The sequence below is a fragment of the Trachurus trachurus genome (assembly GCF_905171665.1).
Source record: "Trachurus trachurus genome assembly, chromosome: 2".
Taxonomy (NCBI): Eukaryota; Metazoa; Chordata; class Actinopteri; order Carangiformes; family Carangidae; genus Trachurus; species Trachurus trachurus.
In genome coordinates, this window is record NC_139914.1 from 9,259,005 (window position 1) to 9,271,366 (window position 12,362).

At 42.0% G+C, this 12,362-nt stretch overlaps 1 protein-coding gene across 1 annotated transcript; it reads left to right on the forward strand.

Annotated features, from left to right (window-relative positions):
• Positions 1-1,044: 1,044 nt before the first annotated feature.
• LOC310999517 (ETS translocation variant 5-like) lies at positions 1,045-8,901 on the forward strand. Its single transcript, XM_083989975.1, has 13 exons — positions 1,045-1,129; positions 2,731-2,796; positions 2,894-2,978; positions 3,080-3,127; positions 3,301-3,351; positions 4,429-4,537; positions 4,929-5,231; positions 5,793-6,073; positions 6,204-6,269; positions 6,345-6,413; positions 6,519-6,670; positions 7,078-7,179; positions 7,368-8,901. Exons 2-13 carry the CDS (start codon positions 2,749-2,751, stop codon positions 7,599-7,601), a joined length of 1,548 nt encoding a protein of 515 aa, XP_083846101.1. The 5' UTR covers positions 1,045-1,129; positions 2,731-2,748; the 3' UTR covers positions 7,602-8,901.
• Positions 8,902-12,362: the final 3,461 nt, after the last annotated feature.

Here is a 12,362-nt window from a genome sequence, read left to right on the forward strand (position 1 = left end):
TTGAGTATCTGGATAAAGAAGAGCATGAGTGAATATGTACCTGAACCTTCTCAAAACTTTTAATTAAATAACATCCAGAGATAATATTGCATAAGTGAGACTTTTAGTTTCCCTGTCCACCAAAGTGTTGATAACTTTACAGTCACATGTGTTGAGGAGCTCAGTGCCAGTACCAGATTTACACACAATCAGTTGATATCTCTCTGTGCACTGAGTGGGTAATGAAGTGGAAAGGGACCAAAGTGGAACTAAAGTGGAGAAAGTTTTCTGCCACCCACTGAGATGAATGGACTTTTCAAAGCGGTCATGTGTGTGACGCCGGATTAGATCTGTCAAATGTGTAACCGTTACAAAACGGTGAAGCTAACGTAGTACAGCTACAGTACTCCTCTGAAACTTGAGAATCCCATTATATAACCTGGAGCAAGACATCCCCCTCTCATGAAAATATATTTCAAATCTAAGCTGACTTCATTTCCATCTGAGTAAAATGTTGGTTTTAAACTACAATTCCCATATGATATATAATCCTGGTGTTTAGAGTTAAAGGTATACTTGAATTTTATTTATTCATTAAATAATCATCAGTCTAAATGTGTTTGATGGTTGATGAAGCACAACACAACCCATGGCATGACAGGAAGTCATTTGTTTATTAAAGATGTAAATGACTGTCCAAATCTGATCAATTTTCTAATTATGTATTGATAATGTTATTATAACTATGTTTGTACAATAGTTATTATTTTTGTTGTACATCAATTGTACAATAATCATCTTAGTGTATTCATATATGTATTAATCCCTTTAGTTATCTAATGGAGGCAGCTCTGGACCTTTAAGAGAGCTGTGGCTGCATGAATGAAACGCAGCCATTCATAAAAACACAGGGAACGGACGTCAGAGCAGCCTTGAAGACGATTGGCTCGCCCCCTTTGACTGGCGTCGCCTTCTGGCCAATGGGAGCACGGCAATAGAACTCGGGCACTAGCTCGAGCTATCGGAGCTCTTCATTGAGAAATATTCACTGGCGAGTTTTTTTTTTTTTTTTTGGACGAGGATCTGCAGGGGATGTAGGGGAGGAAATCTGCGTCGAGTTTATTCCACGGCCACGAAACTTCACCATCAAGTGAGTCCCGTGTTTTTGTTTTTGTCCTTGCTGCTGCTGTTGTTATGTTAGGCTATGTGTGTGGTTGTGTTTGTGTTAGTGTGAGTGGCCTTCGCTTCGCTTTGTTTGGCCACAGCGGCGCTTATCGCGGCTTGTTGCTGGCACACAGTGGGGAGCAGATGTGGGTTAAGAGGCGAACGCCATTTTCTGAGAATCCAAGGCGACATATCGTCCGTTTCTCCCCCGTCCCTCCGGCCACATCTGCCGGGGCCCTGCACCGCGGAGTGTCCGCCTGCAGCAGCTGTCCGCTCGGCCCCGTTAACCCCCACACACCGCGGCTCTGTCTCCCCGTGTGCTGTAGAGAATTTCTCAATGGCGAGCTGTTAGTCCCCCCCCCTCCTCCTCCTCCTCCTCCTCCTCCACCCCCCTCTGTTTCTGCTTCTCCACGGATCAAGTTTCACTTCAGTTCATTGAGAAAAACAAGGAGGTCCCAGGATACGTGCTGCTGCTCGCTGCTCGCTGCCCTGCGTCACGACCGAACTCCATTCACAAATCTCCCTCTTTCATGGTTTGTTTACGAAGAAAACACAGCACGTATACGTTGTAAGTTGAGCTTTGTGTCGTTACAACAGTGTAATTTAACTTCAAACCCAACTTTTATTACCAAAAGCCTATTTACTCAACTTTTTTTTTTACATTGTATCCTATAACACGGTTTTCTTTAGACAAAAGCAACTACAGCTATTTTTGATCTTAATCTACGGAAGCCCACCTGAGGGGGAAAAAAAGAGCAATTTCTCATAATTGTACCTTCTACATGCTGTAATTATGATAGATCCTGGTGTGATAAGAGGTAAAAGTATGAGACTGTGCACTTTTACCCTCTTGCTGCTCTGAATTAGATTATCTTAAGAATAAAATGTGTTTTTAATGAGAGTCTGCGAGGACTTTTAAACACAGGAATAACCACAGTGTAGATTATGTTGTTCTCAAACCACTTGTTCAAATAATAAGAAAATAAAAAAGTGTTAATAATATATCTGGAAAGTTTAAAAACAGTTCACCTCATGTGAAATAAGTAGGTTAACACACACTATAACATTGGTATGATGCTTTTTTTGAAACTCTGAAAGCTCCAGTGCATCCTGGCTCAGACAAAACAAAGCTCATGATTCAGAGAAATAATTTCTAGCTCTTGGGTGATGCACGTATTTGCTTTCTTGCTCAGATTCAGATGTCGATCAGTATCACTCCTGCATCACTTTCATGTCTGCGCGCCTTTACCAGCATCTCCTGGCCACTGGAGCCACCGTGCAGGAGGAAACACTGACTGCTTTCTGTTTATCTCCTCAAAAACAAGCGTCTTTGAAGACTTGTTCCTCCTGTTGCTCGCATTTACGCCAGACAAGTTGCATAACGCCGTCATTGACGACAGCAGTTTTACAGCTCCTGCAGAGTCCTGTGGGAGGGTGGGTGTTATGGACCCACCGAGACATGTGGAGACGGTCGTCATGTGGATGAAGTGGTAGTATCAGTGGAAAATACTAGGGTAATTAGGCAGAGAGATGAAAACATCCACCAGCTGGTTTCACTCACATTCCCTCCATCCTCTCTTTATTCAGAGTGAAGACTCCTGCATCATGGACGGTTTTTATGACCAACAGGTCCCCTTTCTGGTCCCTGAGAGTGTGAGTTTGATACATTACATGACAAAAATCCTCTTTTCCAAACAGCAGCCGAGGATAAATCACGTTTAATTTGACTTTTTTGTTGTCGAACTTGTAGAAATGTCACACGGAGGAAGCAGAGAAATGTCTCAGCGACAGGAAAAGGAAGTTTGTGGACACCGAGCTGGCTCAGGACACAGAGGGTAAGGTCCATCATCATCATCATCATCATAGGTCCAAGTTGAAGGTTTGTGAATGTCGTGACAAATCATGCTCATTCAATTTCACTCCCGCTGTCTCGCAGAGCTTTTTCAGGACCTGAGCCAACTCCAGGAGATCTGGATTGCAGAAGGTGAGACCTGCGAACATCCAATCATGATTATTCTCAAAGGTTATTCTGAGGAAATGTAGAAAGTAAAAAAAAAAAACCTGAAGAATTGATATTTGAGCTGTAAATCTAAAACTCCAGGAGTGTGAAGTGAAGAGTCTTTTAATTTCCTGTTCTCTCTCTTTCCCCCCTGACAGCTCAGGTTCCCGACGACGAGCAGTTTGTCCCCGATTTCCAGTCTAACAACCGTGAGTTGCTGCTTCTCCTCTAATATTTATAGAGAGCTGTGCACATTTTGCAGAATAACACATTCTTTATTTATGCCTTTGTTTCCTAATGGCAGAGCACATGGCTCAGAGAAAATATGTAAAATAGTCCCTGAGAAATGTATTTTTCTCTTATTCAAGTGGCATTTATTATGAATTAATTGATATTTAACCATTTTTAATGAATTATGGCATCATTATGTTGAAAGAAAAACTAAGAAACTGTTGGTTTTGCATATTTTTTTATATTTTAAAGTAGCAGCACAACAAAAACACCTAGTTCCAAGTGTTACTATTAGATCAATATGAAAGTAGTGCTCCTCTGTGTGTGTTTTTATAAGCTGATCATATGCCCTGCATGTAAAATCAATCCGAATCTGCAATATAATCAATTACTGCAGCTGTCAGTGAGCGTGCAGTGCACTGAGGCTTAGTGTGCACGTGATGGCCCTCCGGCGTGCGATTACATCCGGCTGAACAGTCGGTGTCAGTGAGTGCAGTCCATGAACTTGGTGTGAACAGAAGTGTGTTTACAGTCTTCACGTTGCCTATCAGGACAGTAAATGACACACTCTGGATGTGTGCCAGTTAAATGATAGTAGGAAATGAGGAGGTACAGGGAGGGAGGGAGGGAGGGAGCTGTAAAAATGACTTCCAGCCAGAATGATGTCACAGATAAGGCCGGAGCTGAGAAAACGGTGCGTTCACTGTCGTGGCTGCCAGACACGTAGGCTACCACATGCCTTTATTGCTGTGTGATAGCTGCCACTACACAAAAAATGACTCTCGGTGGCTCGCACAGTAAAATGTGACGGCAGCTGCAGTGTGTCGTGGATGGAAACAGTGTCGTCGTGGCTACAGGTTCCAGGAAGATCAGATCAAATAAGAGGATTTTCTTTGTTCTACTCTTCTACTGAGGCTGCAGAGCGTTTAATCAATGTTTAACCCTTGTTTGATAAGGTAGAACGTGCTGGATGGATCTTTTTTCCATGTGTGTCAGGCTTTTGTTTTACCCACTGAGATGATAACTACTGTATTTCTGTGTGTGTGTGTTTGCAGTGATGTTTCATGGACCGCCTGTCAGCAAAGTGAAGCAAGAGCCCACGCCGTCCAAAGACCTGTCTCCCTGCAGAACACCTCAAGCTGACATGTGCCTTTACAGTTACAGGTGTGAGATAAGTCAATCATTCAAATCAATCAAATTTTATTTATATAGCACCTTTCAAAGCAAATAGATGCCATCAAAGTGCTTTACATTTTGATTGAACAATATAGGAGGTAAAACAAGAAAAAGCATGGAGACTAATGCACGAAGATTAAAAACAACAATAAAATAAAATATAGCAATTGGAAATAGATAAATAAAATAACAACAATATAATTTTATAAAATAGAATAGAATAAAATGCAGGATAGAAAAAAAGAGAAAGATAACAATAAGAAGGAGTATAAAACTGTAAAATAGAATAAAATAAAAGTGCTGTATGTCTGATGACACTCCACATCAGTCAGGATGCGACTCTGAATGCTCACCCCCCCCTCCTCTCCTCCCCTCTTAGTGCCTGTGACAACAAGCCAGCTCTGACTCCGGCCTCCACACCTGCGGTCCAGTGCGGCTCCGCCTCCTCCTCCTCCTCCTCCCATCCGACCGGACCTCCGCCCTTACAGAGGCAGCTACAGCCATCGACCCCCCGCTGCCCCCCGAGCCACGTTCCTGCCCTGAGCCCCTCCCACCACCACCACAACCACCACCACCACCACCATCACAACCACCTCCCACCTACCAACCAAAACCACCAGTTCGCTCTGCCGCGGCCCCCCCTCAGCTGTGCCGCCGCAGCCGCCTTCAGCAGGGATCAAAGGTGAGTTCCTGTTATATGTATATATATTATGAAAAATAATATATTATTATTATCATATATTATCTAATTTGTGAAAGGATTTCTTAAAAAAAGGGGTAGACAACATAAGTTGGCTTCTTTCTGCCCCCTTTCATTCAGGAGTTGCATTGTTAAACTAAACTTTAAAGGGACAGTGTGTAATATTAGTCAAGGTTTATTGGCAAAATCTGAATATACCAATGAATATATTTTTATAAGTGTATAATCGCTATAAAATAAAATCTGTTTAGTTTTCATCGCCTTATAATTCTTCTTTTATGTATACATATAGCAAGAGAGTGTGGCCAACTTGCGCCACCATGTTTGTACAGAATAGAAAATCCAGCCAACCAGAGAGCACGTTTCAAGAGTTTCACATTCATAAATAAACAATAGGATTATTTAATAGATAAATAATAGAATCACAGTGCTAGATGTCACTGTTTTCCCCTCATTTTACACACTGGACCTTTAATAGGATGAAACCTAGAAACAAATTCCACCTTAAAGCCTCAAACCTGCTGCCGTTCCTCCGTGTCCCAGGTTCCACAGGCAGCTCTCGGAGCCCTGCTTGTCCTTCCTCCCGCCAGAGAAGACGACAAACACGCTCTACCCCCCCTCGGGCCGCGACGGACGCCCTCTGTACCAGCGCCACCTCTCGGAGCCTCTGGTTCCCCACGGCCCACCGCGGGGGTTCAAACAGGAGCTGGTGGACCCACGGTACCCGGACCCGGGGACGCCCGCTCCAGGACTGGCCCAGCCCCAGACCACCTTCAACCACGTCACGATAAAACAAGAGCCCAGAGACTTCGGCTTCGACTCAGGTCAGTAACTGCTCCTACGGATGCAGTGAGTGTTTTATTGGGATGTGCATGCTGCCTTTACATTGTGTCTTTGCAGAACAACAGCTTTGATCTTCATTTACATTATTATGATGTGACTTTTGTTTTCCAGAGGTTCAAACCTGTCAGTCGTCATCGTTCGGGAAGTCTCCGGTCTTGTACCATAACAGCAATATCGGTGAGTTGTGTGAGCCTGAGTCCTCTCACTGCTACGCCGCATTACTTTTCTAATTATATGTTACTGCTCCCACAGGATTTGGTCATGACAGGGAGCCACATTTGTACTACGACGACACTTGTGTTGTACCAGAGAGACTGGACGGTAAGACCCCAGAGCCGTCAGCATGGATTAGTCATTTTTTAAAGTCGTGATGCTGAGAACTGGTGCGAGATGTCCTCATTGTGTCCTCTCTGTCTCTGTGTGCAGGCAAAGTGAAGCAGGAGGGGTTGCCGTACCAACGCCGCGGCTCCCTGCAGCTCTGGCAGTTTCTGCTCACGCTGCTCGACAACCCGGCTAACGGGCACCTGATCGTGTGGACGGGACGCAACATGGAGTTCAAGCTGATCGACCCTGAAGAGGTCAGTCAGTAAAAACAGTGAGAGACACAGAGGGAGCGATGCTAGTGAGGAAGATTAAAAAACCTTAACTGGGGGCGTCTCTCTCTGCCTCCATTTGAATATTGCAGCGTGAAATAAAAAATATAAAGTAATCCATGTATTTATATTTCATTTAATTTACTTTTAGTATTTATTTGTATATATTTTAGACATATTTATCTATTTATCATCTGATTTATTTAATTTGGGACTCATTTCATGGCTACATTAATTCATTTATTTGATTATGATTAAAACGGCTTTCCATACCCCATTTCCTGTCTCAAGTAAAGGTGTGAAAAGCCAAAAAACAACTAAACTTAAGGTTTTTTATTAAATTCCTTTTCTGGATATTTAATAGAGGCTTTCCCCTCACATGTTGCGTTCAGGTTGCTCGTCTCTGGGGGATTCAGAAGAATCGACCAGCCATGAACTACGACAAGCTGAGCCGCTCGCTCAGGTACTACTACGAGAAGGGCATCATGCAGAAGGTAAAGACTTCTGTCCTCTTTTATTCTGAAATATTTTTGATGAATTTAATCTTTTTAATGTTTGAAATTGCATTCAGCTATGTTTTAAATGTACCTGAAGCTCCTGTTTGCAGCATTACTTGAAAAAGCAAAGCAGTATTTAATATTCAAAGTCATAAAATAACTGTGTAATAATTTGCAATCTGCAGGTGGCCGGAGAAAGGTACGTCTACAAGTTTGTCTGCAACTCCGAGGCACTTTTCTCCATGGCTTTCCCGGACAACCAGAGGCCGAGCTTGAAGGCCGACCCCGACGCCGTCCCACCTCCCAGCGAGGAGGACGGCCCCCCTCTGCCCACCTACGAGGAGGAGGGCCCCTACCTGGGCGACGGAGGTGAGCAGGGCACACACGGACTGGCTTTCCCTGACAGCTACCCATACTAGACTCAACAGCCTGGACGCTGGACGGATGTGAGATATTTCACATAGGAAGACTGAAATTACTGAGCAGTGTTTGTGATTTTTCAAAAATGTACACCTGCATTATGTATGTATGTCACAGAAAAGATGAACTCATTAGATTTTTTTTTTTTTTTTTTTTTTCATCAAGAGTAAGTTTCTGTTTTGCCAAAAGTTTTGTTGTGCAACATCAGAGAGACCAGAAAATCTCTCAATACAGAACTGAGAATCTGTGTACACCACCACTGTAATCCTGATTAGGCTTCATATACATTATAATGGGTTTAGGGCTACTGCTAGCAAACAAATATAAATATATTTGTACAACACAACGGTTGTAAAAGAAAAGAAAACAATAATAAATCTGCACATTTACATGAAAAGTAGCTACTCATAAAGTCATCATTATATATTTTGAGATAAAGTTTTAATCTTATAAATGGAAGGTCTTAATGTGAAGTGTCAAAGGATTAAGTTGAATTATAGCAGGATAATTTGGGACTTTTCTCTTAATTTACTTTTTCTTTTTTTGCCCTTAAACTGGGGTATTTTTGTAGCATGGCCATTGCTGTAGTTCTCGTGTATGTGAACTCTGGGACCTGTATTTTAACCAAAAAGTATCTGTAAGCCATGGCACTCCTTCACTAATTGACCAATAAAAGTTTGATGGGTGAACCTTATCCTGCTTGAAAGGGACACACATTTTAGTCCTCCTATTAACATGTATATTGATGGAAATGTCTTTTTTGTGTATGTTTTCAAAGCTAATATTTTTGGCATTATATGGACTTGTAAGTTTTTTCCTATAACCGTTTTATGACAAAGGTACTGCTACTATTTTTGATTCTGTAATACTGCCACTCTAATGCTAATATTAAGCATGGACTTTTCTTACAAACGGCTCACCAGTTACTGTGCCGAAATAGTTTTCTGCATTTTGTATAGTTGATTTGCTTCGATGTGTAGAAAAGGTGTATAATTGTATATGAATATATTTTTGCTAAAGGCGCCATTTGCTTTACATTGTACGATGAGCTGCACAGTTTAGCTTGCTAATATGTCGCATCAATCTCAGCCCCTCCAAGCTGGATTGACTTGTACCCTTTGAGTCCTGCAGATAAGAAACTGGACGTAATAGTGTGTTTTGCTGCATGATCACATGGTGGTATGAATGGGGGAGGTTGTGTATGATGAAAGCTGCAGAAAGATATTGACACTGGTGTGAGTCTACCCTCAGATACTGTATGTGTGCCTTATGTTGATCTTAACTGAAACAATAAACTATTTTACTCTTTTCTTCTGCCCTATAAATCAATTATTTTCATGACTACAAGGGTGAGACGAGACTAAAACTGTAGCTTGTGGATCTGAATGAGTTTATCTGCAGAGAAACTGAGCACTCAGAAATCATCCATCCATTTCAGCTCTGTAGTTTCCACTTAACACTTTGCTGTATCCAGGAAGCTCCAGCTGCTGTTGCTACATTGATTTTCTTAAGCTCAACTTTTGTGTAAAAGTCCAAAGAAGCAACAGAAGAAACGTGTAAAGATGGTGAGTTGCACTGAGAAGAAGAAACTCTGTGTATGTGTTTCTGGTTTATTAATGTTTTCAATGTAAACTGCAGGTTTTCTGTGATTTAAATCTAACCTGATGTAATTTTATGCTTTGACCAGCAGATGGCGCCAAACCACCAGCTGCAGCCAGGAGTGAGCCACCTCAATGTTTCTGGATAAAACACAATGTAAGTGTGATTTGTAGCTGAACTGTTGCGGCTCAAACATTTCTAAATGTCAGGATGAGTGTGACTAAATTTATTTTGTGTATCTGTTGTCCGAGTCAGAGGTGTTTGTGAACATTACACTGAAGATGAAGCAGGAGGAGCTGACTGACTCTGCACTCCCGTCCTGACGACCAACTGCAGCAACCAGTTCACATGAATAAAAACAGGATAAATGAACTGAAATAGAAGCAACAATAACACAACAGACAGAGGAAACATTTGTATCCAGTGTCTTTGAGTATTTGAAAGTGCATCTTTTTTTTCAAAGCTTTTCAGTGTTGACTGTAGGCAGTTAAGTGTCTTTTAAATCGTCTTAAATTCTTTGGTGCATGTCAGGGTGTCGTGAGGATTTAATGTTCTGGGGAGTGGTAACAGTATTACCCTATTTCTCTACAGTCTACAATATGTGTCAGTGTGAGAATTAAAATAAAGAGTTTGTCACCTCTAAATACTTTCTTTTTTCTAACTATAGCCTAATCTTTATTTTGGCCACCTGTGTGGATGATGTCCTCAAGCAATAAGGCAAAGATGCAATAGACAGACACAAGTTGTGGTAGAAAAAAATACAAATACAAAAATTGAATAGATAATCACAAACACATGTATTGTTGACCATAACTTCAGTATGTACAGTTGCAATTAGCCAGTCATAAAACTATATATATATATATACACACACACATGGCTACACATCAATGAAAAACAAACTACCCTTGTATGTGTTCAGCTAGAAACACTTGCCTAGATCAGCACGGATCAGCACCGTCAAACAGCATACCTGATCTATGCTGTATGAGTCTATGCTAGAAATAGACGCCTAGATCTGCATGGTGCTGATCTATGTGTCTGTTTCTAGCTGAAAATGAGCCAAACTAGCTATAGAGCCAAACAGCATAGATCAGCAGCATCTGTTTCTAGCCGAAAATGAGCCAAACTAGCTATAGAGCCAAACAGCATAGATCAGCAGCATCATGCTATACCTGCAGATATACATAAACACATGTATTGTTGACCATAGCTTTAGTATGTACAGTTACAATTAACTGGTTATATATAAACCTACTGAATACACACATGGCTATCAATGAGGTCTCAAAGGGAACCCCAGAAAAACATCAGCGATGCTAGAAAAGGTTGAGGGGTCTGTTGGTCCCTGAATACCAGGATCCTCTCACGATCATGACTCCCGAATTTTTTTTTTTTTTTGTATCATCTAGTCGTGGTGCAATGGACTTGTTCCTTGCCTGTCAACGCAGTGGTTGCGAGATTGAGACCATGCACAGTTTTCATCATCATCCTGCACCAAAACAATCTTATCAACAAAGACCAACCAAACATGTCAATGAAGGAGACTGTCATAATTATTCACTTATTCATCTTCATGAGAAAACTCCATCTCTTCAGCTCAACATTCAAACACTCTGCAGTACAAAGTCCACATGTTCACACCTGGAGCTGCTGGTGGTCTGGTGGCGCAGAGGACCATCTCATGATAATGGCCGCGGAGGTCGTTGGATCGAGACTATGTGCTGCTTTTAGTTTGTGCATGGTTTGTATATGGTGCTGAGCCACAGTACGAGTCTGTACAAGTTCCAACACATCTCATATCATCTTAGATGTAGTGCTGGTGTAGTGGATCTCGTTTTGGCTTTGGACTCAAGAGATTGTTGGTTCGAGTCCTGGTGTTGGCTTCTTGTTTTCCTCCTTCTTTGTATGTGCTGCTTTGACGATGTCAAATACACTACGACCAGTGTCTATGTCACACCGATTAATGGTTGAGTGGGTTGTGCTGCTGCTTTGCGTACAGTAGACCATGGGTTCGATTCCCAGGGCGGATAGTGAGAACTCTTTAAGTTTCTTTGTAGCTGCTCTGACGATGTCAAATACACTATGACCAGTGGATTGTCTTGGGCTCGGTGGTCGAGTGTGTTGCGTTACCGCTTTGGGTATCGCAGGCCACGGGTTCGAGCCCCAGTGGGAGCAGTCCCCTCCCCACCACCACGACAATGGGTATCAAGCCCCTACGGTGGGACAGAAGAAGGCCGGCTGACTAATGACTAACTACCGACCCGACCCGACCCAACTTATGTCGTCATTAAATAAGGAACTAAAAGTAAGGAATAAAGTAGATAAGTAATTGAGTAAATAAAAGTAATGATAAGTAACTAAAAGTAAGTAGTAAATAAAAATAAATTAAAGTGTGTCTGTGTCATTGTACGTCTCTGTGTCTCTGTGTGACGTCTGTCTGTGAATGAATGCATGAATGAATGTGATGAGTAAATAGGAACTAAAAGTAAGGAATAAAGTAGAAAAATAAAAGTAATAATAAGTAACTAAAAGTAAGTAGTAAATAAAAATAAACTAAAGTAAGAACTATTATTAACTATTATTGTATTATTAAGTAATAAAGTAAATAAAATCCCACTTATTTACCTACTTCTCATGCATAGCTCCACCTCGCCTTCTTCCTCTCTCACTGTCCCTACTGGGGATCGAACCCATGGCCTGCTGCACCCAAAGCGGCAGTGTAACCCACTCAACCATTAATCGGTGTGACAGAGACATTGGTCATAGTGTATTTGACATCGTCAAAGCAGCACATACAAAGAAACTTAAGGAGAAAACCAAGGAGCCAACACCAGGACTTGAACCAACAATCTCTTGAGTTCACAGGTAGTAGACGATACCACCACGCCACCACTGGATCTGAGATCAAATGTGTTGGAACTTGTACTAACTCCTATGGCTGCACAACATCATACATAACTAAAGCTGAGCATGGCCTCGAACACACAACCTCTGCGTTGACAGGCAAGTAGCAGATCCACTCCACCAACCACTGGGTCTGATGCTTGGTGTGTTGGAACCTGTACTGACTCGTAGCCTACTGTGGCACAGCACCATACAAACCATGCACAAACCAAAAGCAGCACACGGTCTCGAACCCACAACCTCCACGTCCATTA